A 26,088-nucleotide genomic window follows, 5' to 3' on the forward strand; every position below is an offset into this window, starting at 1 on the left:
AACTACAATTGCAAGAAAACCATTGCTTCTTAACCTCAGTTGCCCACGTGTCAAGTGGGTATCAGTAACAAATGAGTTCATGGGGTATTTGAAACATGATTCTGATGCCAGATGCCCGCTGACACACCTACAAGGCTGTCCAAATCTGCACGTACTTGCATAAGTCTAAAGGTATTCACTGCCCACAGCCTCAGAATTTTCCACTACTCGCCATCAGCAGCATTTTGTGAGCTTTATTAATGAAAGTGTGGGTGATTTTGTACATATTTCAAATAAGATTTACATTCATGAGTTGGAACTGAAAACTGCAGCAGCTTCTGCACCCGAGATCACCTGCTCAAGCGATTTGTCTCTTGTTATTTCTCTCTCCTTCTCCAACATTTGTCCAAAATGTGCTACAGATCTAAATCCAATACTACTTTCTTTTTCAGTAAGCAAGCACAGATTCCCTCTCCAAAGACTGATTTAAAAAAACTAAAACCCACAAAGAACAGTTCTCTTTCAAGTGCTACATAAACCCCCTCCTGTATTTTACCCTCACTTATTAGGACCCCTCTAACTGCAGAGTTTGCATGCTCAGCTGGATAAGAGAAGAGGCAGGGAAAGCCTTTTTGAGTTGCGAGGATCTCCATAGACACATTAACAGGAGTTCCACTTGTCCTTCATGGAAGGATGAACACATGTGCAGCTTGGGGGAGAGAGCGTTCTATACTACCTGTTCCTGGGTGAGAAATCTTGCTGGTTTCTCTCCTACCGCAGAGGAACCATGAATGAGTTTCCTGATCTGGAAACTGATTTAAACAGACCGGTAAGCAAATCACTTCCCAGTCACTTGGCACCATCTCAGTGCAGACAAGCTTTGGCAGTTTGTGTGAGAAATAAAACTCTGCTCCTTAGAGAGTACATCTATTAAGATATATATCCATCTGTCTATATATTAAACTCTTACAGCCACACAAATGCATAGATAATCTTTCTTTATGTACAGGCTGAGCCACAAACTAGTTAAGCTGCAGGGAACTGAACTGGGCAACATCCTTGTAGCTGAACTGGTATACAGCTACAGCTGCTCTATTATCCATCATTCACTCCATGCAGGAGTAAGGAAGAAAGATGATGGCATTGGTTACTCTTCTTCTTGCAGGCCCCCTCCATACATTCTCTTTGTGGCACATTTGCTACTTCAAAAGTGCTTCCATGTGGTTGACCCAAATGCCTATCAGCAGCATATGGATGTTCCTGCACACTACACAGGGAGTCTGAATTATGTACATGGGCACCTCCCTTGGCAGTGCCCCTCCACTGGAACTGCTGTTGCTGGCATGGGAAATACTCCTGCAATCCAGGCTATCTGTGGAGATGCAGAACACCAACATGTTACCAGTGCATAATGGGAAGCAACCTCAGGAGAGCATTGGGCAGCCACCATGCTGCAAAGGTAACGTATGAGCTGGGCTCCACTTGCCTGCAAAGAGAAGAGACACGGAAGCTGAATCTGACACATAGGTTGGTTGGAAGACATAGTATCTTCACAGCCCACATGCCATGGCTTGTTGACCATAGTTCAGGAGACACTGGTCAACAGGCCACAAATGCTACTCCCTTGGGAGTGCCTCTTTCACTTCAAATGAGCAGATGTTGAACTATTTTGAAAAGTTCTGAATTGGCACAGAAACCTTCTGGTCCCAAAAACAAGCCTTATGCTGTTTCTGTAGCAAACGAGTGAAGCAGGAGTTCTGTACTCTCTGCTAGGTTACTGTCATCTTGACCAGGCTTCCTCAACCTCGGCCCTCCAGATGTTTTGAGACTACAATTCCCATCATCCCTGACCACTGGTCCTGCTAGCTAGGGATAATGGGAGTTGTAGGCCAAAAACATATGGAGGGCCGAGATTGAGGAAGCCTGATCTTGACTATCAAGTCCCGAGTGCCAGAAATATATGAATGAGAACTTGTGTGCCCTGAGCACTGGAGATTCTGAATGAAGGTTTCCCAATGCAAGCTTTCAAGCTCCCCCCGTCCCATTCTTTTGTACACATAACAGCCACTGTTTGCGTTTGCCATCACCTCCATTACATGGCCAACCATAATGTGCACCTTCCCTCCCATCAGGCCTCTTAAGATTAGGCATCACAATAGTAGTTTGGAAGATGCTGCTTATGTCAGAGGTTCAAGCACCATGTAGCTCCCCCCCTCCCCCCACCACGGCAGCACAATCCGTAATCCTTTCAGAGCCATTGCCCACGCGTGTGCTTAAAGGTTTGATTGCAGTAGGATGAGAAGCCATTTACATACACACACATTCAAAACACAGAAACATGCAATGCTTTTCATGCTTCTTCAGGGAACAAAGCCAGCCTTTGCACGATCATCTATCAGAGAAATGGAATCCTTGAGATCACAGAGACATTAGGAAATCAGATTTGGCCCAGTGATTTCTCCTCCAACCTTCTGCTTCATAATATTCCAGGTAGAGTAACATTGGTGCTACCAGTTAGATTTAGCAGCAAATGGCAAGAACATGCTGCTGCTTTGTGTGTGTGTGCGCAAACACACACAATTTTGGAGTCATTTTGTGCTGAAGATGAGCCTGGCAGTTTTCTTCTTCTGTGCTGCTACCCCAGTGTGGCTTTACTCTTGTATATATTTCTAGTGGCAAGTGATTGCCGTGCTGTCTTAAGATAAGCAGGGATGCTGCAAATATAGGCTTCTTCAATACTTCCCACTTTCCTTTCAAAACTCGGAAAAGGGGGGAGGGAATTGGACAATTAACCCAGCTACATAACACTCTGAGCATCTGCAGACCTCTCCTCTCACGGGGGAAAAAAGTTTCGTGGTTGAAAAGCTCTAAAAATAAATATTGCTTCTTCCTGCCACAACGTCTCCTTGGCAGCTCATTCAGTCATTCCATCCAATTCAGTTCAACCCCGTAGAGAACACTGCTCATTTGGGACTGGAGCAAGGCAGCTTCCTGCTCCTGCTGAGTCCTTCTCGTGTAAACAGTCACCTGAGAGACAAACATAGTGATTCAGCCTTGGCAATCTCGTCCTTCCAGGGAAATCTGGATTCCGCTCCCTATTGCAGTATCTTGGGAACCTCCACCTGCCAAGATAAAAGGTGTGCTTGTTAATGCAAGATCTAAGACCAAAGAAAGCTATTGGTGATGCAAATAGCAGCTTGCAGGAAGGGGGAGCAATTTTCATCCAGAGCTGCAATCCTAGTAGTGCTCCCCATGTGCACCACATCTGCTATTTACATTATAAAAATGTGCCTGTTAATTGCATCTATGTGAACCTTGCTTCACATATGAAGGGCCATTCATTTTATTTTTCTGTATGTGTTTTTTCCTGCATGGATCTACAAGCATCTACAACATATATTTAAGAACACAGTCTCTGAGGTATATGCCATGGATATGCTCCCAGTATGTTTCCGAGCACAACTGAAAGTGTTGGTGCTTACCTTTAAAGCCCTAAACAGCCTCGGTCCAGTATACCTGAAGGAGAGTCTCCACCCCCATCATTCAGCCTGGACACTGAGGCCCAGCTCCAATGGCCTTCTGGTGGTTCCCTCACTGTGAGAAGCCAGGTTACGGGGAACCAGGCAGAGGGCCTTCTTCGTGGTGGTGCCCGCCCTGTGGAACGCCCTCCCATCAGATGTCAAAGAAATAAACAACTATATGACATTTAGAAGACATCTGAAGGCAGCCCTGTTTAGGAAAGTTTTTAATGACTAATGTTTTAATGTATTTTAAACCTTCTGTTGGAAGCTTCCCAGAGTGTCAGATGGGCAGGGTAGAAATAATAAATTTGTTGTTGTTGTTGTTATAATTATTATGGATTTGGTTGGTTAGTGGTCTGAGATATTATAAGCTGCTCTTCAGTTAAAACTCCCAGAGCATAACTAAACCAATGCAGTATTTTTTGAAAGTATATACAGTATAACACCAAAGCAGAAAAAAATAGTGTTAACAGGGCATGATATAATAAAACCTCCACAAGGCCTAGGTAAATAATTGATTTACCCATACAAAGAACATGAAACTTGGTTCAAGGTAATATTCACCAGGAAAGCATTCAAAACAAAGGGAGCCACCACCTGATAGTTCATATCCCTGTTTGGTGGGGCACTGTGGGGGGCACCTCTTATTTTCGGGGATTATCTTAATAACCAGGAAGTCCATGTGAGTGCAGGTGGTCATTTAGGAACCCAGGTTCATGATCAATTAGGGTTTTAAAGATTAAATATGTCCTGGAAATGTTTTAAGAAGCCTAATGGTGCATGAGCATCACAACATGCATAATACTGGCAAAGTAGATACATGTAGTTCCTCATATTTTAGTTTACATATTTTGTACAATGACTCAGTTCAGGCATCATACCAGATTTGATTTGAACGTCCCAAACCATGGTCTGAGCTTCCAAATGTACAGCAAACCATGGCTAAGAAGTATTTGTCTGCTTTCATTTTCCATTCTTTAAGCACCTAAGATCCACAATGACACTCTCAGCAGTCTGAAGACAGAACTACCACGGTAACTATAGCTTATCAATTGAACCTTGTTTGCACAAAGTCTAGTTTGTCAATTCAGTAATTTATGATTCTGTTTCTTTTGTCAATTGCAAACAATGGTGTTCAAACATGGCAAAGCTTCCTTTACCATGGTTTGGCATGTTGTCTGAACTAGGAAGCAATGTATGAAGTGTGTAGTGCATCAATGGTGAAGTATGAAAGTATCTATTTAGCCCTGAGTTCACATACTGGAAAGCTGAGCAGATGTATAGATGTCACAAAACTGTCATATGTGTGTACATATTTTGTGGATTTTACATCAATGCAAGAAACGTTTCATGTATCAAAAAGGGATCATGTTTGTTTCCAGTTCTCACCTCTTCCCCTCTTCCTTCCTTTAAATTACCGGTATTCTATGAAATCAGCTCCCAGTGTGAACCTGATAATCCAGCTACCATCCTTGCAAGGACCCCAGAGAGGCTCATTTCCTTTTATTTTGTTGCCATTTTGGTACCTTTTAATTTTCCCAGGCCTTTTAAGCTGTCTCAGCTTTAAGGTGTTTTTTCGTCTCTGTTAGAAGCATTTTTACATAGCACAACACTTGTGCTTGTTCAATTGTTATTGAGTTTTCAGTGGCTTTATCTTTAATAATAATTATTATTGTTTATACCCCGCCCATCTGGCTAGGTTTTGCCAGCTACTCTGGGCAGCTTCCAGAAGAATATCATAAGTTGTGAGCTGCTTTTAGAGCAAGGTGGCCTACAAATACTATTAATAAATAAATGCACATGTTATTTAACAGTAATGAGCCATTCTGGGCTTGGTACTCATTGGGCAGTTCTCAACAACACTCCATACTTCTTTAGAACGCAAGTGATGGAAAATATGCCTTTTATCAGACACAGGAGATTGGGATGGGCTAGGGGGAGTGTGTGTATGTAGCACTAATCCTAGATAGCTGGCATTATTAAGAGTGTAGCTTCAATGAACCCAGCAAGGACTTCACCCCAGGAAGCTTCCCACATTTGCCCTTTACTTGCCTTCTTCAGCTGTTTGACATTGGTGGAGCGAATGGCTGCCAGAAGCTGGTCTCTGGAGTTCTTCTCTTGCGGTGGGAGAGCTTTCTCTACCATCTTCCTCTGAGATGCCGGAGAGAGCGACAACCGTAAGTTTTCATTGATCAGGGGAGGAGCCAGGAGAGGAGCCAGAGGAGGAGCCAGAGGAGGTGGAGGTGGTACTTCTGGGGCTCCAGCTTTCTTAGGGGAAACTTTAGGGGACGTTTTGGGGGATGGCTTTGGTGAGGCCTTAGGTGAAGAAGCAGCTGGCAGGCCTCCTGCCTTTGGCACCTCCAATAAGTCCTTCTTCTCCCCTTTTCCCTGAGCCTGCTTCTGCTCCTGCAGGCGCTTCTGCCGCTGCTTGTCCATGTTGCGGCTCAGCAGGTTGGTCACGGTCATCCGGGGCCCTGCCAGCTCAAAGTGGTAGCCCAGCTTCAGGAGGGTGGTGTTTTCCTTCAGCAGAGTGGCTATCTCCATCTCCGTCTTCCCTCCGCAGATATGCCTCTGGTTGTGAAAGCGGAGCTCGGTCAGAGTGTTGTTCTGCAGCAGAGCACGGAAGATGGCCAGGATCCCTTTGCCCGTGATGTGATTGGAATCCAGGTTGATGCTGGTCAGCGTCTTGTTGGCCTTCAGCATGATGGCAATGGCAAAAGCAACATGGTCATCTGCGCGTGTGTTGGCCAGGGCAAAGACCTTGGCGACAGTGTTGAATTCCAAGGCCTCGGCAAAACGCACCAGGATCTCGTTGTTGATGCAGTCGGAGTTATTGACATTGATCTCTATCATCTCTGGGTCGTTATTCTTCACTTTCTCCAAGGGCTCATCAAAGATGCTGGTGGCTTCCTCTTCCGTGCCCTGGCTGGAAGAGCCGTCTGCCAGTTTAGAGGGGCTGCTCTCAGGAGCCTCTGTTGTCCCTTTCTCTTGCCCTGACATTGAGGTTTTCCCCTCAGAGGTTCCTTTGCTATCTGTTGGGGATTTTGCCTCACTGCCAACCTTTGATCCTTGCTTTAAAGCTGGACTTTTCTCTCCATTTCTCTCCGATTCCTTTTTGTCATCTCTCCGCCTGTCTAACCCAGACTTTAAAGCGGAACCTTTTTCTCCTGTTTTTTCAGATTCCTTTTTATCGTCTCCCTTTCTGTCTAAGCCTGACTTTAAAGCGGAACCTTTTTCTTCTGTTTTTTCAGATGCCTTTTTATCGTCTCCCTTTCTGTCTAAGCCTGACTTTAAAGCGGAACCTTTTTCTCCAGTTTTTTCAGGTTCCTTTTTGTCTTCTCCCTTTCTGTCTAAGCCTGACTTTAAAGCGGAACCTTTTTCTCCAGTTTTTTCAGGTTCCCTTTTGTCTTCTCCCTTTCTGTCTAAGCCTGACTTTAAAGCTGAGCCCTTTGCTCCTGTTTTTTCGGGTTCTTTTTTCTCCCCCATCTTTTTGTCCTTTTCAGTCCCCCTCTTCAGCTCTGTAGCCTTTTCTTCTTTCCTTTTTTCCTCAACTGCTTTGATCTTGGCTGCCAGGCCCTTGTCTTCCCATCTTCCTTTAATTTCATTGTTGTCCACTGAGATGGCTTTGTATTTGTCTTTGGGTAACTTCTTTGCTTCCTTCTTCTCTTCATTGACTGGCCCAGTGTTCTTAGTAGTGTCCAGTTCATCCTTCCCTTTCTGATTAGCATTCTGGACATTTTCTTCTTTCCCCCCTTCTTTTCCGAGATCAGAAGATTTGTTTCTTTTCAGATCTATACCATGGGTTTCCTTTCGTTTTTCTTCAACAATCTTCACATCTTTCTTCCTCTCTGCTGCTTTCTCTTCCTAGAGCAGGGGGAGAAATGCAGAAAGAAATGTTTGTTGAGACAATAGCATGCTGACAAAGCAGCAAAAATGCAGTTTGCTCCTGGAGGCTATGTTTGTCATACTTAATAGGAGAAAATGACAGTGGTTAAGGAGAGCCTATCCATTTCCTCCCCAAACCAGCTTTAATTAGAATTGAGAAGAAGAATAACCTAGATGCATTTTAAGATAGGAATGTGTACAATGAAAACTAGAGAGACATCTTATTAACACTCATTTGACTCTGACGTGGATCCACGATCAGCTCATGCCAAACCCTCCACATAATGAACTTGCCCTTTGGATCTCAATGAGCATTTCTATAAACATCAGGTCTTGTTGTCCCTTATGAGCCAAAATCCTACATCTGAATCTCTTTGGCTTACACGGATTTCATTTCTGACATGGCCAGGACCCAAACTTTCTAGAATCTGCATATCCAGCTTCAACATGCCCTCTAGCTAAAGGACACCCATAGAAAAGGCAATCTTTTATATGACTTTGGTCTAAGAAATCTGGAAAAACAACAACCCAGCACATAGTTAAAACAAATTTGCCTTAAGACATTATTTACATTATGGCCATAAACAGACTCCCCTTTGAAAACGCAAGGATCCCTGTATTTAGTTAAGAGATTACGAGACTCATTTGAGTCCAGTATGTAGAGCTGCCCTTCCAGGACTGGAACGCAAACAAGTGGACCAAACCCTCAGACATGGTTTGCTGCTGGGTCAGAAAGGCAACCTATAGCCCCATGCCACCTATAAATGCAACAACAGCCCTTTCTCTTGCTAGCCTTTACAATTATTTTTAAATTTAAAAACAAGAAAGGAAATAGGATAATTCCTTTTTTTAAAAAAATGCCAAAGTGAAAAAGCAGAGAGGGACAAGAGGCAAGAACCTATATTGGTAGCTTTGACAGTAGATTAAACCGTAATTTATTATGTTTTTATATACGTTGGAAGCCACCCAGAGTGGCTGGGGCAACCCAGTCAGATGGGTGGGGTATAAATTAATACAATTGTTGTTGTCGTCGCTGAAAAGGACACCCCTATTTTCATCGGAGAAATGCTGGAGGCTATGCAATTCACTTGCAGCCCTACCTTTGACCTACCCTCTTATACCATCCCATGAGTGGACAAAATGTCTCCCTAGTCACCATGCCTTGCAGCGATTGGCACAGACTTATTATGCTCTGACCCTGGCCTTTCTTTAAAAAGAACCAGCCTGTTGCTTGCGCCGATTAATCACAAATGTTTTGACAAACTAAAGCGCTTCAAGTTCCTCCTAAACATACTAAAATGAGCATTGCTGCTGCTTGCTGGCAATTACTGTTCCGCAGCCCCACTCAGATGTTTCCTTAAAAGGAAAAGGAGACTTGGGAACTTCTTGTTTGGAATCTGGGCATTGAGGCACTAATGATCCCCTCCTTGGTCCTCTCCCTGGTGCAGCTAGCCTGCTGGACTGGTGCCCAGGGGTGGCTGTGTGCAAGTGGTATTATTCTGCAGGTACCAACAGAGTGACTTAACTGAGCTGCAGAGCTTGGCAGGTGTTTGGCAAGGGATGTGAAAGGCACACTTGGGTTCGAGGGTTGTTAACAGCCAATACTTACTAAGTGACATCTCTGCTCTTCAGCCTTGCAGAGAGTCAGTAACAACGACTATGTAAGTATGAATGCAACCCCTAGCAGCAAATCTAGATTGGTCACAGAGAAGAAAAGATTATTTGCATTAAACATCCAGTGGAAGACAGTACTACGCTAAAACAGTCCTCAATAACCCTCAAGCAATTATCCTTAAATTAAGGCTGTGGACACAGGGCCAGCTTAAAACACAGCTAGGTAGTTCTTTCTCTCAATTCGGATTGATGCTGGTTTGAGAAAGAACATATAAAAATGCAGTATTTTGTAAGGAGTGACAGGATAGATGCAGGATAGTATAGATGCAGGATTGTGGCTGACACCGTGTGTACATTGCTTCCCAAAATAGCAGCTGGAGCATAATGGATGCAAAGTAAAAAAAAAAAAAAAAAAGGTGTGTGTGTACACAGTGCAAGAAAGGGTGTATATCTTTCAAGTTGCAATTGCACTTGCTGTACACACCAGAGAGGGAGGGTCTTCACTCGATGTACATTACCCTATTTGTTTCCATGTGCCCAAACACCCCCTGCACTCCTATTCAAAGAAGTCATCGTCTGCACAAGTGTCTGAACACAGCTTAAGCCTTTCTTGCATTTTCAAATCAGATTGAAGCTGCAATCCATTAGGAGTATTCCTCGAGAAACTACAACTATATGGATTGTGGCCAAGGTCATGGGTACTCGACTTTAAACACCAGTGGTGGGAGCACGCGAGAGCCAGAGTAAATGGTAATGTGTACACAGCCTAAGCTGTAGCCTGAAAAGACATGACCTTGGCAAAATTCTGAAGGTCAGGAAACCCAGAATCCCAGGAGTCACCGGCTCGGCCCACATGGGACAGGAAATAACTCCTAGGGGTAACTATGGCAGGCATCAAATCTTGCCAATGATTCCTTTACTCTAAGAAGTGCCTGCGCAGGGATGGTTGGGCAGGGATTTCCTCCCCCCCAAAAAACATTACTATTTCTGGAATGGGCGTGTGCACATTAAGCATATGTCTGGAAAGCATGAATCTGATCTCCTTCCTGGTCTTCATTCCTGTCTTAAATTGGGCTTTCCACATTGTTGCTTGGCTTACAACTGGGATCTGAAGTAGGCACAGGGCAAACATTTGAAACTGAGGAGCTCAAAATGGTTTCCTCAGATACAGGCCACATTTGTGTTGGGTTGCGTGGAACCCTTTGAGCAAGAGGCATGCACCCTCTACCACATCACCTGCTACTAACTACCCAGTGCCACCATAGGTCAGTGCATCTGGCTATTAAGCAGAATGCTGGTGGTTCGAGTCCACCCAGGGATGGCTGTGGGCGGGATTCCTGCACCGCAGGGGGTTGGACTAGATGGCCCTCACGGTCCCTTCCACCTCTATGATTCTTCCACTTCTCCAAGCCAAAACACCTTTGCAGAGGGAACTACGGGATCGATATCGATCGTCATGTGAATGTTGCTGCAAAAACTAGCAGTGGGAATGCGCTGATGTGGAGTAAATGGTAATGGGAACATACCTTGACTGACCCGATCCAACCTAGTCATTTATCAGAGGACTATAATCAGAGGGTTTATAAGAGCACCCAAGGAAAAAATGTATGCTGTCACATATAAACACACCCCAACAAGCATCTCTGTATTCCACATTAACCCTCTAATTATGTATTTAATAATAATAATATCTATCCCACCCATCTCTGCAATGCAGACGCAAGGCAGGCACCAATTCTAAACAAAGAAGAAAGGCCCCTCTGGACATCTTTTTTTTTAAAAAAAAATCTCTTTTATTAATTTTCCAATAAAAAATCCAGTTAACATATCCAATCATAATCCAATTAAAATAAAAAGACCAAATTATAATCCAAATTATAATTGTTGATTTTTTGGGGGCTCCCCATAGTCTGGACCTCTGAAGCATATTTCCAAATCTCAGTCCTGCCTCTCCTCATTGTTCCCTCTGGACATCTTTTTACTTACAAGGATTTGTGCTCATGATGGTATGGAGGTGGTTATACGGGATCCTGATTTCAATGCTGTTTGCATCTGCAAGTTTTGGGGCAGACATACTACTTCGTTTCCAGTCAGTGCATGTGTACCATAGCTTCTTGCTGAATCCCTGAAACTTTTCAGACCACAAATGTTCTAGAGTGAGTTCATTGTCCTTCTTTGTTGCATTATGGTGCAAGAGTGTCCCTCTCAACTGCAACAATATGGTGACATTGGGAAAGCATCACAGAACAACTAATAAAGCAGAATGATGTGTGGACAGTCCAGAATAAATCTGACACTAATGCACTATGCTTAGGACTGCTCCCAGTTTGAGATTCTATTCTATTTCCTTTGTTAAATATTTTGTGGTAGTCTCCAGTTGCTATTAAAAATGTGAGGTTCGCCCCCCCCCCCAAAAAGGGCGAGCAAATAAGAATAAGTCTTTTACAAAGGAAAAGATTTGCTTTTAACAGATGTAAGACCAAAACTCAACAGGCATTTTCTCAGCATAGAGATGGAAAACTTCATTGGCTGCAGGATATTTTTTTTCTAAAGAAAAGGATTTGTGAGTAATAATTCAGTAAAACAATCTAAATAATCCAAGGAAGTAAGCCAGTCACACACCACATGGCACAGCAGAAAATGAAACACCACTTCACATTGGGAAAAGGGGCATGATACACATTATCTGAGGATGTTCATTACAGGAGGACTCAGAGGAGGCAAAGTGTATCTAAGTCATGAAAACTAATTCCATAACTCATCTTGGTCTATGTACAGTGGTACCTCAGGTTAAGTACTTAATTCGTTCTGGAGGTCCGTACTTAACCTGAAACTGTTCTTAACCTGAAGCACCACTTTAGCTAATGGGGCCTCCTGCTGCCGCCACACCGCCGGAGCACGATTTCTGTTCTCATCCTGAAGCAAAGTTCTTAACCTGAAGCACTATTTCTGGGTTAGCGGAATCTGTAATCTGAAGCGTATGTAACCTGAAGCGTATGTAACCTGAGGTGCCACTGTATTTTATATGACTACTCACAATCACAACGGATCTCTCTAATGCTATTTATGAACATTGCTAACAAGAAAGTGCAGCTTATTCTTCTTGTCTGAGAAGAGATGCATTCAGAAACATGACTGCGGATAATGTTGACCACAGAACTAGCTCCGTAACATCCAAAAGCCTATTTCCATTAAGAAACATTTCAATTGTGCAGCATCCAGCTAAACTACCGCATTCAGATCAATGCACTCCCATCATAGATGAGTGGGTGGTGCCAAGCTGCAGAAAGATTATGCAGTTAGCAACAGCTTATGCAGTGCCAACTGCATCTCTCAACTTGAAGGTGTCAACAGTTCCTCAAATGTCAACTGATATTCAATTACCTTTCAATGTGAACCGTTCAGACGGTGTGAAAAAAAGAATATGGCTAAATAACATTGTTGCCCCAAAACAAACTTGAGGATGGTCAACTTGATGTCTTCATCATTTTGTCAGGTGCATAATTCGCTTGCTGGTTTTTGTGCTCTCTCTGAATCCAGCTGTTTACCCCTATTCAAATACTGTAACTTGCTCATTCTCTGCCTGAATGACTTTGCAGACAATGGATATTGTGAAAGAGCTAACAGAGCAACTAAACCTGGGGCAGACACCTGTCACTAGGAACATAAGAAGACCCTGCTGGGCCAGGCCAATGGCCCCTCCAGTCCAGCATCCTGCTCTCATAGGGAAACCCTCAGGCAGGAGCCAAGCACAGGGACAATTTCTCCTCTTGTGGTTTCCACCAACTGATATCCTCCAAGCATACTGCCTCCAGCAGTGAAGGCAGAACAATGCCACTGCGGCTGGTAGCCATTGATTCAGAAGCATGACTTCTGAAGCCTTACCAGGTTGGCATCTTTATTGGGGTGGCCACTATGACCCCTAGGTCTCATTCCCAGTCAGTCACCACCATGAGTATATATGAGAAATCAAGATTTTTGGCCTCGGCAAGCATTACTTACACTTTCTTCTCCTTCTGCATGACCACGTTTGTAGGCCCTATAAGCAACAACCTATTGGACAAGTAACTGATAAACCCCTTCCAGATTCCTATACGCTACCACTAACCTCAATTGTCCTTTTTCGTTGAGAAGTTTCCTTTTATGGTCCTTCTATCCCCCCCCCCCAACAAAGCAATTCACAGGCTCCAGCTGACTCATGTCTTTGGACTTTCTGGCTGGACATAGTGTGATTCTGGGAATGGTGAATTGACATTGGCTGCCACACCAGCATCAGCCGGAGATGTCGCGGAGGTTAACTCTGTTCCTCATTCTGACCCTGGTCACACACAACAGAATATGCTTTCGGGTACCTCTCTTGGCTTCTTTTCCTGGATTGTAACAAGTATTAGAGAATTACTTAAGTACTTTCATAAATTCTTATGTTCACTGGTTCCACAGAGAAAGGCTGTTTAGGTCCTGCTTCTAATCAAATATCTTCCTTTTGTTTCTTCAGTTTGGGCAATATGCCTGAATAGGAACTCACTGCCTGAGTTTGCTATTAGAGGAAATAATTAGAACAGTGCTTTCCGAACTTTTCATGTCGGTGATGCACATGCATAATTTTGCAACACAGTAATTCAGTTTTACTAGCAAACCGGAGATTAAACTAATCCCTTTCCAGCCCTGGGAGGAGCACGGGGAGCGTTTGTGCGACACACCTACACACTGCAGCCAACACACTAACATGTCGTGACACACAGTTTGGAAAGCTCTGGTGTAGATGCTACACAACCTGGTCACCTCTTAGGTTTCCCTTGGGCCTGATTTTCTTTGCAGATCTGAGAGCTGTTATGGTCCTTTCCTAGAGAGACGCTTTGCTAAAATTGGGGAGTGAGAGGGTCATCTCTAGAGAGATGTCTCTAGCACCATCATCATCAGCTTTTAGACACCAGGCAAATACATTCTTGTTTACTGTAGCATTCAGTTCTTAACCGGGATCATGTGGTATGTTACTCTAGTCTGGACCAGTCTTTTAATAGGGTATGGCACAATTCACCCTTTATTGCAGGATAAGCTCTTTTACTAAATAATTTTATCATGTTCCTCCTTTAGTAGGTTGGGGTAGATTTGTCTTTTTATAACGTTGCTGGGTGAGTTTTATCTTTTGGATGTTTTAAGTTTTGTATTCTGCAGATGTTATGAAATGAAGTAGTAGACCCACTAGAAGTAACAGACCTAATGTGCTTTAATTTTAGTGGGTCTGTTCTGAGTTAAACTTCATTGATAACTAGGTAAGGTAAAAGGTAAAGGTAAATGACCCCTGGATGATTAAGTCCAGTCATAGTCAACTGTGGAGTGCGGTGCTCATCTCGCTTCAGGCAGAGGGAGCCAGTGTTTGTCCACAGCGGAAAGGCTTTGAAACATTTTATGTAGTTAGTGATGAATAAACACAATTATAATAGCAATCCTTTCACTACCAATAAGGTTAATTGACGCCTCCTGAGCTGTGTGCATTTGGCTCCTTGAGTATGAAGAAGTCATAGAGATGCTCATTTCTATTTTAGGTTGTTTATAAACAGCTTCTTGGTTACCTATGGTTGTCCTAACCATCAGAGAAAAAGAAGACCTGTTATTATGTAGTCAAAGTAGTTCCAAATATAACTTGCTCTTCTGAGATTCAGTAGAGAACCAAGATCATAAATGGCTGCTACTTTCCCATCCCTGATAAATTCCAAAAGAACCTCATGGACCTGGCTTCTGTCTTTTTCTCTCATTCCAGGAAAATGATTGGTATTTCCCATACAAGGTTAAGCAGATGCAAGACCACCCCCGTTCCTCCACCAGCTCAAAGGAGCAGAGTAGGTAAAGCTGTTTGGGAGGAATGGACATTGGGTTAGCAATCTCCAGCACAGCTGGCAGGTATTGGATTGTGGATGTCTGGTCTGATCAAAGGTGCATATTTTAGATAGCAGCAAAGTCGTAAACTCCAGATTAGTCAGCTTACTGTGAAGTATCTCTCAGCCCTTCAATATTTTGCCTTGTTAACCAAACACCATCTGAAAACATCACAATAATATATGGGGTTCCTTCAACTCATATACCTACACAGAAGAAAAGGCTGCAGACTGACATCCAGCGTGGAGGTGGAAACATGAGGCAAACAGAGGAACACAGGAAGCTGGTTTCTACTATGTTAGATCATTGGTCCATCAGCTCTGGACTGTCAACACCGACTGGCAGTGTCTCTTCAGGTTTCAGACAAGGAGTGTCTCTCAGCAGTACATGGATATGCCAGCGATGGGACCTGGGATCTTCTGTATGGAAAGCAGTTGTTCCACCACTAAACTATGGCCCTTGTGCATGCGTGCACAGAGTTGGGAAAGGGAGCAAGGATGCTGTGATGGGGCAGTTCAAGCAAATGATGGGATTGTGGAGTACATGCAAGTTGCATGGTCCACCCAGAAGAATAGTGTGTATAAAGCACCACTCAACATGGTACCTTTTTGTGAGGTATTGCTTCCGGCATGTCTGGTTTGATTTTGATTTGCCAACTAAGGACTTTAAGAAGCTCCTGTGTGCATTTATCACACAGACTTTGGTGACTTGAAGGTAGAGGCAAAGCATGTGGCTATCCTGAGTTGCGGCAGTGGCTTTATTCTCCACCTAGGGCATCTCTGCTTGCAATGAACTCATCTGCCACAAGCAGAAGGTGCTGCTTCTCCCGTGTGGTATGGTGCTTAGCATGTTGGACTAGGTTGGGGGAGCTGTCAGCTCAAATCCCTTTCCAGCCACGAAACTTGCTGTTGGTTCATCATTATATCTCGGCTTAACCTACCTTCCAGATTTGTTGTGAGCATACAAGCAGGGACAAGAAGGAACAGTATATGCTGCCCTGGGCTCCTTGTAGGTGCACTGCCTTGCAGGGTGTGATAAAAATGTAATAAGCACATTATAAATACCACCCAAAGGCCTGTCAATTGTTGGCATGCAAAACTGAATATGAAAGAACTGCCTTGATGGATCAGATCAAACCTCCACTTAATCTCACACTCTGTCACCAACAGCACTAGTAAGATGCCTTTGGGGAACTTATAAGCAGAGCATTTAGACAGAGATTATTGCAGCATAACTGGAGGGTCGCTCCTGGCAAATCAATGAGGAAATATTTGCTTCAGGCAAATGCATTGCCACAAGCGGTGATTTGCATGGGCTAAGAGAAAAGGAAGTAGCCGTGAACTGGGCAGCTCTATGGACCATCCCTCAGCTCTAAGGATGCTTTGAGTCTCAGCCCGAGCACTGTCACCTGCTAAGCAGGCCTTCAACCAAGCCTTCACTCTGGTCTTCTACATCTGTTTCATTATTGTATTAATTCACTTAATCAGCCGTGGAGAACAAACCACTGACACAGGACTAAAAGCTCTATGGTTTGACATATTGCATTTCCATGAGGTGAGAAAAACTGATGGGGAATCTGTGGGTCTCCAGTCAAGAGAAATGGGATGATGATCTCAATGTGTGAGAGATCTTCATGTCATTACAAACTATAGAACAACTATAATGTTACATGTGTTTCAATATATTTCAACTACAGTGGTATCTTGGCACTCGAATGGCTTAGTTCCTGAACAAATCAGCTCCTGAACACCACAAACCCGGAAGTAAGTGTTCTGGTTTGTGAATGTTTTTCAGAAGCCGACTGTCCGACATGGCTTCCAATTGAGTGCAGGAAGCTCCTGGAGCCAATCGGAAGCTGTGCCTTGGTTTTCAAACGGTTTCAGGAGTCGAACGGACTCCCGGAATGGATTAAGTTTGAGAACCAAGGTACCACTGTATTGTTTTTAACTAGCTTGTTTATACTATAGTACTATGTATTTTATAATGGTGTTTTAAAATGCTGTGAGCCACCTTGAACTCCAATTTGGGAGAAAGGCAAGATATGAATACAATAAATATATAAACAAGCAAACAAACAGCTGGAGGGCCACAGGTTGCCCATCAATGCTCAAAATACAGTCCAGTGTCTCAAATGATCATGACAGAAGTCACAGCATTAACAAAGGCTGATTCACATGTTATTCTTGTATAACCCAGGGGAGATGGGAGGTCCTGCATACCTGGGGTGAAGCGAAGGGTGGGGGGAGACCATAGCAACATGCCAAATAGTGACACTAGAATCTCAGCTGTGACTAGATTGAAGTAGCCCAGAATTAATTTCAGCCTTGAGAAAATTCCAAACTAACAGAACTTAAAAAGTTCCAACCATTCAAAAGGGTTCGGCTGAAACAAGAGAATGCTAAAGTCCCTCCTCTACTTATGGAAGAACCAGAGGAGCACAAGGAAGACTGCATTTGGATGATGAACTTCTCAGCCTGTGAGAGATCTTCATGTCATAAGAAATTTGGCCCTGGTTTCAGCCCCGCTGCTGCTGGGATCTGGGGTTTCAGGAGTGTTAATCCCCCTATTACTAACAAGCCCAAGGAGGAGGAAGGGATTGGACAGGGTATTTTTTCTTTCTCTCCGGGGATGGAAAGAGAAGAGAGTCAGCTAGGCAAGATCTTATTACTGCAACATGATCTGAAGGGGCAGATTTACCAGGCAGCTTGACCACCAGCATAAGTTCTTTGTCTTCTACAGTTTAGCTCTGTAGTACATACATCAAATTAAGCAAGTTGGTAACTCTTTGAAGATGCCGTTCAATATTTTAAAAATGTATATTTGGGGCCTTTCTTTAGCTTGGTCCATGAAATAACTATTCCATGAAATCTACTCTTTGCAGAGCTTTGCACTACAATGGAAGTAAATCCAGTGAAACTGGGTATGCTATTTGGAAATGTGCTTTCTTTCAGATACTGTTATTAAATGGATTTTAGAAAGCAAAAACTTGGAAATCCGATTGTGCCATATGCATTCTTTTCTTAATAGGCTGCAGATGTCCTCTGGCAAAGGATATCTTAAGGTGAGGTTCCCAGGCTTTTAAGAGCAATAAAACAAATCCAAATGACCAGTTTATTTGGTGGCATTTAACCTTACCCTTGGACTCACCATTCAAAGAAAAAGGAACAAAACCATATGATCCAAAGGCACACCGTATCATTTCTTAGGAACAAACTTTTTTGGGGGGGCGAGGAGGGAACATTGTTAAAAATAACAAATAATGCTTCACTGACCTCTAGCATTGATAATCTATATGAGGATATTGGGGTGGGGGGCATCAGGTATGATCCTGGCCCCATCCTCCATGTGATGATTCAGTACACATTTATTGTGTGGATAGGGTTATATTATTCAAGGTACCATGAAGGCAGACATGTGCTGTCCACATGGGGACCTTAGTAGGGGCTGTATCCAACTAAGGCTATGTATACATTAGTGGCCTAAAATGCAATGAGGTTGTTTCCTTTCATTATGTTTCAAGCTGCATTTGCCCATTGCTGTACACACTGGAGAGGGGGTTTGGACACTTTCACCCAATGCACATTATCCGTTTGGTTTCGCTGCACACAAAACCCCGAACTCCTATTCACAAAGCTGCCATCTGCACGAGAGCTGTCATCTGTGCACACAGAACGGCTACCTCAAATGTGCACACCTCAGCTGAACTGAGAAGTGAATGTGGCTTACATTTTCAAATTGGATGGAAGTTTGAGAGAAAGGGCACCAACCAGCAGTATATCTCAAGAAACTACAGGATACGTATGGATGGCAGCTTACATTCTATGCACCTGATGACTCCAAACACCAGAGGTGGGAGCGCCCTTGAGACAGATTTTTTAAAAAAATGTGTACAGATTGTCCTACTCAGAGTAGATCCAGTGAATTTAATGGAGCAAACTTAGTTGTGTAATGGGTCTGCTTTGAGTAGGGTTGACATTGGATGCAACCCCAGATTTCTCTCTTACTTCAAAAGCTTTACATTTTACACTTACCTGGTTCACCTTCAGCAAAATTTAGCTGTCATACCTTAAATAACTTGCTGAACAGTTGAAGTTTTGAAAGGAGCCCTTCTTATACTGTATTACCTAACCCCTTGAGCAGCTTATTTTAATCAGTATTATTACTATGAACAAAACCTCAATGAAATAATAAGTACAGTGGTACCTCGGGTTAAGTACTTAATTCGTTCTGGAGGTCTGTACTTAACCTGAAACTGTTCTTAACCTGAAGCACCACTTTAGCTAATGGGGCCTCCTGCTGCTGCCACACCGCCAGAGCACGATTTCTGTTCTCATCCTGAAGCAAAGTTCTTAACCTGAAGCACAATTTCTGGGTTAGTGGAGTCTGTAACCTGAAACGTATGTAACCTGAAGCGTATGTAACCCGAGGTACCACTGTACTTTTTGTAGGACTACACATGAAACTGATTTCATCAAAGACAAACGATGGAGCAATAAACAGGCAGGGAGGTTGATCACCTGAAGTAACAAAAATCTACTAAACAAAGAGTAGCTACAATTGGCACTTTTTAAATGCCTTTCCGCTGGCTCTTCTAACTCCCTTTTTACTCTCACTATATTGTAAGTATTTATTCCTTGGACTTTGGTTGCTTTACATTAACTGATTCTCTATAGCTGGCTCTTAAGTCCAGAACAATGTTGAAACCAACCCTATGTTCTTGCTTCACAGCAACAGACAATCACAGAGCAAAGCTTATGACTTCCCATGGTGCACAAATATAAAAGTAACACTGGGGTAGCACCAACCATTGACACTACAGCATTGATCCTAGGGGGACGTCTCTGTGGTTCAGGAGCTTTAAAAAGGCATGGAGGCAAATTCATGGTAGTCTTGTCAATAGCTATTAGCAACAAACGTTAAATGGAACCTCAGTATTCAGATAGGAAAACACGAGGGGAAGGCTATTGCATTTATGTTCCTAGAAGAATCTAACCTGACCAAGTATGGGGAACCTGTGGCCCTCCAGATGTTGAGACTTCCATAAGGTTCAGCCAGCATGGCCAATGGTCAGGGATGATGGAAGTTAGTTTAGCAACATCTGGAGGGCCACAGGTTCTCCATCCCTGGACTGGTCACTGTGAGAAACAGGATGTTGGATCAGATGGACATTTGATCTGATCTAAAAAGGCTCTTCTTCTGTCCTATGTGTGTTTGATTTTTGACCAGGTCGTGGGCAGGTAGAATAAGAAACATTTTGAACCGAATCATGAGGGCTGATAGCAACCTCACAATCTTGGCACCAACATAAGTTGATGCTAGTAAGGAAGTTCCCTGCACACAAGTGTGTGTGTGTTTGTGTGTGTGCATGTACACGCACGCGCGCACACACACAGACAGAGACACTGACCAACGGGAAACCAGCTGGGTGTATGTGTGCGATTGTGATCACAAAAATGGCCTGTAGGAAAATTATAGAATTGTAGAGTTGGAAAGGACTTTGAGAATCATCTACTCCAATCCGCTGCAATGCAGGGATCTCAACTAAAGCTATCTGATCTCTGCTTTAAAATCTCCAAGGAAGGGGAGTCCACCAGCTTCCGAGGGAGTCCCTTCCAGAGTTCTTTCAGGACATCACTAATGCTGTGGCTGTGGTCAAATTTCCCTACAAACAAAGAAACATGAGATTGATAATTTCCATGGAGCTGAACTCTGGAGAATTCAGGGCAGATAAAAGAAAGTACTTCATTACTCAGTGCATAAACTGTGGAACTCACTCCCCATAGGAGGCATTGATGGCCACCAACTTGGATGACTTTAAAAGTACAGTGGTACCTCAGGTTACATATGCTTCAGGTTACAGACTCTGCTAACCCAGAAATAGTGCTTCAGGTTAAGAACTTTGCTTCAGGATGAGAACAGAAATCGTGCTCCAGCTGTGCGGCGGCAGCAGGAGGCCCCATTAGCTAAAGTGGTGCTTCAGGTTAAGAAGAGTTTCAGGTTAAGAACGGACCTCCGGAATGAATTAAGTACTTAACCCGAGGTACCACTATAGACTGGACAAGTCGTGGAGGTTAAGGCTATCAGTGATGACTGTGCTCTGCCTTCATGGTCAGAGGCAGTGATGCTTCTGACTACCAGATACTGGAACCCATGGAGGAGTGGGGGAGACTGCTCTTGTGTATGGTTCTGCTCATGGGTTTCCCACAGGTGTCCGGGTGGCCACTGTGGGAATAGTGTTGCTGGGCTAAATGGTTTATTTGCCTCCTCCAAAAGGCTCCTCTTAGTTTCTTACCATCACAAATCTCCTAATGTCATGCGTAGTTTTAAGGAGAGGCAAGTGGGACAGAGCTGTCCACCTGCCCTGTTTGCCTGGCAAAGGATGGCACAGCTGCTTTAGCAACTGGGTGGAAGGAAATGTTTGGCTACAATGATGGAAGCTTTAAATAGGATTGAACTGCTTGTGCACTCTTTGCAGCACACAACTTGGCAGGACAGTGTTCATGAAGCTCCTCTGCTAAAGAAACACTCTCTAGGAGAGATGTATTTTCTCCATAGCATTCAATTCAACCCTGAGCTACAAATAAAAATAATAATAAGGGTTAACAGTGCCTTCAACTGTCTACTTCCTATTACGGAGGTTTTTTTTAATCATCCTGCATGCTCTAATTAAACTCATTTTTTAAGAAGATGCCCTTAAACTGAATGCTTACAAAGAATTGTGCTGCATACACAGTGTGCTTAACTTTATCTAGTGGGAAACCAAAGAAATAAATAGAAACACTGCATAATTATTTGCAGGACTAGAGCTATAAAGGAGGCATGAACTGTGCATGCATGAAAGAGCCTGTGACTCACCAAAAGGCAGCCAATCAGCCCACAGTCCCAGGGGCTCAATGAACTCGTTGCTGCTTCCTGGGACTGAAAACACACAGGGGTTTTATCAAGCACCTGGCTGACAAGGATGGCTGGTGGGCTAGATTGAGTCTGGTGGGTCACAAGCCATGCAAGGCCCCATCCACAAGCCGCTATGTTTTCCGTTTGTCTCATTGGTTTTCATCAGCTTTGCAGTTCAGAACACTTCCTGTTGATCTAGGGCGAGACTGAAAAATGAACTGTCAAGAATGACTGTTCATTGAAATACCACAGTTGTGTTGTTGTTGTTCTTCTGGCTTTCGTTCAGCTCATCCTGGAGCAGAAAAACAGGCATGCATTCCCAGTTACATGCTCCAAGCCCCTAGGCTGGACCAAATAGCCTAGCAGTCTAAATACAAACAAATACAGAACCTACACTTTAAAAGCCACATTTTCCTTGTGGCTAGTTTCATACACATCACATGTTTTAGTTTCCAAACAGAACAGCCAGTGCAAAGAAAAACACGTTTTATATATTTTGATATATAACTATTGCCAACTTTATTCGTATGCACGAACACAGGGTCCAAGCTCAGTGGAAGAGGACATCCATTCTTTGCATGCAAAAGCCCAGCCTAGAAGGAATGACTGCTGGATGGAGCGCAGAGAGAAGAAACGCCATGGTGCATCTGCAGAAGCACAACCGAATGCCTTTTTCTGCCCCAGCTGCAACAAAGCATGTCTTTCCCTCATCAGTCTCTACAGCCACAGCAGGCGCTGCAACCTTCAAACAGTTTGAGTTCACCTCAAAAAGCACACTCCTCTATTGTCTCCCGAGACAGCTAGATGCCAACCAATGCCTGGGTTCTCTAGGTACGGCTGGGAAAGACGCCTGCCTGTACAGTCACTGCCACTCAGTGTTGATGATTTCAAGCTATAATGCCTATCCATCATGGGCACTGAAGATCTGTGGGGAGGATTGCTCCCTGTTGGCTCAAAACAAATTCAACAGAGACCAAGTCACTGAAAATGGTTTTTTATAAGTTGTCTGTTACATTTCGTAAGTTTTTCTGTTGTTGCTTTTAAACAGAATAAAAGCATGTTTCAACGTGGTATTGTGCCCCAAATTACAAACAGAATTTCGCAGGACTGCTGATGTTAATGTTAAAGATAAGCCTATGCCCCTGGAAGCTCTTACAATTCCCCACTTCCCTCGCAAGTAACTAAATTCTTTTGAGCCCCCACAACCACACGCTTGTGTAGTGAACACTTAGTTCTGCAAAACTGATCAGCGTGTGTGCAGTGGGGAGAGATCAAGCCACTTTTTTCCAGCTCCATGGCAGACAGAAATAGAACAGGTCCCGCTTCGCTAAGCACGGAGGTTCAATTATGGGAATTACTTAACCTGACGAATTTCTGCCTGCTATGCAATTATTTAAAAAAACCACGGACAACCCTGCACAGACTGGTAGCAACCCCTCCAAGACAAAATATTGCAACTTTTTAGTTGTGTGAAGTCAACATTACTGTGGCTCTGATTTTGTGAAGCAAATCACCACTGATAATAAACACATCTCTTTTCTCCAGCTTTTCTTGCTCAGTGGCCTATGCTACCCCAAGTCAAATTCCAGCATCAAAGCAGCAGCAGCAGGAGGCATCCTATCAGAATATAGAACTGGACAGCTTGCAAAGGCTACTGCTATGCACACAATATTATCTAATTTTATAAAATACATCAACAATAATGAAGGTAGATCATTTATTTTACACCAGTTTTTATTCCTGCCCTGGCTTCCTGTCTGTTCTCAGATTTCTTCCTCTTGCTGTCAGACTCCTCCATGGCCTTGCTTTCCTTTCTCATTTTGCTGTTTTATCCCATTTATTTACCATTTTAGTGTGTATGAAATTGAGTGTCACTGCAACTGCACTGTCCCCACCAGCTGTGTTGATGCTGCCATTTGCCAGGACCAGGATGAGGCACAGCAGTGGTAGGGATGGAGGGGTATCGGGCTGGCAGTGGTGGGCACAGATACATGAGAACCTGCCACCCCCGCCAACTTGGTGCTTGTGTCATCCTCCCCACAACATGCTCCACCCCATCAGAGTACCAGAAAGTACCTGTGTGCCGTTGCCTCAGTTTCTGCTCTCAGGCACAGCTGGTACAACCATTGAGGAAGAAAGGCTAGATTCCCAAGGTCAGTATCACAGCCTTTGGTAAGGAAGGTGGCAGGAAGCAAACAGACCTGGAACCCCAGTCAGGCCTGAGACAGAATGCCCTCCTGATCCTTATATGTTCCTGCCGCCTGCTGGGCTGGAGGACACAGAGCAGCAGAGTCCAAATGGCAGAAACAAAGATACTGTATTGTGACAGTGACTTATATTTCATAACTCTTGGGGACATATTTGCGAGAGTGGAAGGCAACAAGATTCCCCTGACACAATCATAAGCATCCTTTTGGCACCAAGTTAAAACGCACCCCTTCTCCCAGCCATTTGATGGATTATTGCTATCTATATACGGCATGTGTATGTTGCTGAATGTTTTGCTGCTGTTCCATTGGATTTGTTTTACAGCTTATTGTATGCCTTTTATTGTGATGCATTGTTCTTTCCTCGCTGAGTTTGTTATGCTTTAAAAATTCTGAAGCCACTTGGAGACTTTTTATGTGTGAAGCACTAACTAATACAATGAAATAATAGAGGTAGCAGTTAGCAGTAAAACACTGACACCTTGATGTTCCCTGCTAGGTTTCTTGATTATCCCCTTTTGGAAGAGCTAACACTTAAAAGATGGTTGTATTAATTCTGCTGCATCTTACCATGCTCATTACTACTCTCTAGGAGGGACAGTGCTCAGCTATGGGCTCATTGATTTGCTAGTGTCCCTTAAGTGGTTTTCATAACACATAAGTCCTGTTCCTGCCTCCCCACCCCCCAAATTGCACAAATACTCCCTTTCCCAACACTCAGTAAGAGCAACAACTTACATCCATTGATTGTTCCCTCTGAAGAATTTTCTTGCTCTCCTTCTCACAATAATTGAGCATTGCCTCTCGATTGTATTTGCCACTTGGTTGCTTGTCAGTTTGGTCTCTCTGCCGCAACCCCACAGGAATGTTTGCATCTGTATCAGAGGCATCCAGCTCTTTTTCTAGCTCTTCCATCTCCTCAGCAGAGAGCGTAGACAATAAGTTGTCAATATCTGGATCCTCACTGACTTGACTTCGGAATCTTGCTACCCTAGACATTTTGGTAGCTTGCAGATGAAGCACAGTATGTCTATATTTTGAAAAGGAAAAGTGCCAAATTAATAGGCTTTCAGGGGAAACAGTCCAGTGAAACCAGGTTCTTCTTTCTCTTACTTTGGAGGTGTTGAGATGTTACATGAAAGCAGCTGTGACTTCCCCACAGCCTTGAGTATAATGGATATGCAGTTGAAGAACAGTTGGCCAATGAGAGTCAAAGCGGTGCGGCCTGGTTCAGATAGGCCAATCAGACATGGCAGGAGGCGGAGCTGGTGTCTATCAGAGGAGTTTGAAACCTGAGGACATTCCAGGGAATCTTCAAGTGCTGCATGACCAAATTTAGTCCTGCACATTTAGCTTTTTTAAATGGGAAAGAAAACATGTAAAAAAGAAAAAGAAGAAGAAAAAAACCCCACCCCCAAACAAGAGATTAAACAAACGCTGCATGAAAAGTATCAGAACTGTTTGCAGGACATCCTCTACTTCAACATCACATTTATTCACAAAGTATTGTTGGCACTTAGCATCCTTTTAATTAACAGTCAATTTGCAAGAGAATGTAGGAGATCCAGGACATGCTTGTGGCTTTCATTTTCACTAAATGTTTCCATTTTAAAAAGAATAACACATGCTCTGCTCTTTATAGTATATGAGCATCTGGGTCTTTCTGTGGAATGTTATGCAACACAATGTGCTTCTATGAACGAAACAAACAATTGGGGGAGGGCCATAGTTCAGTAGAAGAGCCTCTGCTTTGCATGCAAGCATTTCCTCCTTCAATCTGGCATCTCTAGGTAGGGCTGGGTGGGACCTACCGGTAGGTCTAAAATCCTGGAGAGCTGCTGCCTGTCCATGGATGCTAAGCTAGGAGGACTGATGGATTCAGTATAAGGCAGTTTCCTCTGTAGAAAATGACAGCCATTTCTCTGCTATGTATGGTATGGCACACTTTCAAAGCACTGCAAAGCACACACATACTCCAACCAAGCACACAGATTAGGGCTGTAATATTAGATTACACATTTCTAGTACATTGTCACTATGTGCATGTGAAAATACAAATTAGATCATTCAGTCTTCCTTTGAACATGGTTTAATTCACATTGTCAAACGTA

The 26,088-nt window shown here is 43.5% G+C and overlaps 1 protein-coding gene across 1 annotated transcript; it reads right to left on the reverse strand.

Annotated features, from left to right (window-relative positions):
- Window positions 1–213: 213 nt before the first annotated feature.
- LMOD1 (leiomodin 1) lies at window positions 214–25,162 on the reverse strand. Its single transcript, XM_079982215.1, has 3 exons — window positions 24,716–25,162; window positions 5,553–7,364; window positions 214–3,101 (listed from the first exon to the last, which is right to left on the reverse strand). The coding sequence occupies exons 1-3, from the start codon at window positions 24,974–24,976 to the stop codon at window positions 3,075–3,077; spliced, it is 2,100 nt and encodes a 699-aa protein (XP_079838341.1). The 5' UTR covers window positions 24,977–25,162; the 3' UTR covers window positions 214–3,074.
- Window positions 25,163–26,088: the final 926 nt, after the last annotated feature.

Source organism: Podarcis cretensis, assembly GCF_951804945.1.
Source record: "Podarcis cretensis genome assembly, chromosome: 6".
In the NCBI taxonomy this organism is placed as follows: domain Eukaryota; kingdom Metazoa; phylum Chordata; class Lepidosauria; order Squamata; family Lacertidae; genus Podarcis; species Podarcis cretensis.

Bases quoted from the DNA above. Each gene is read 5' to 3' on its own strand.
- LMOD1 (XM_079982215.1), bottom strand. From the start codon at position 24,976: ATGTCTAGGGTAGCAAGATTCCGAAGTCAAGTCAGTGAGGATCCAGAT. The intron at 7,365-24,715 runs GTAAGTTGTTGC...CCCCTGCTCTAG, and splicing joins AGAGGGAACAATCAATGGAT to GAAGAGAAAGCAGCAGAGAG. The intron at 3,102-5,552 runs GCAAGTAAAGGG...TTATCTTGGCAG, and splicing joins ATGTCAAACAGCTGAAGAAG to GTGGAGGTTCCCAAGATACT.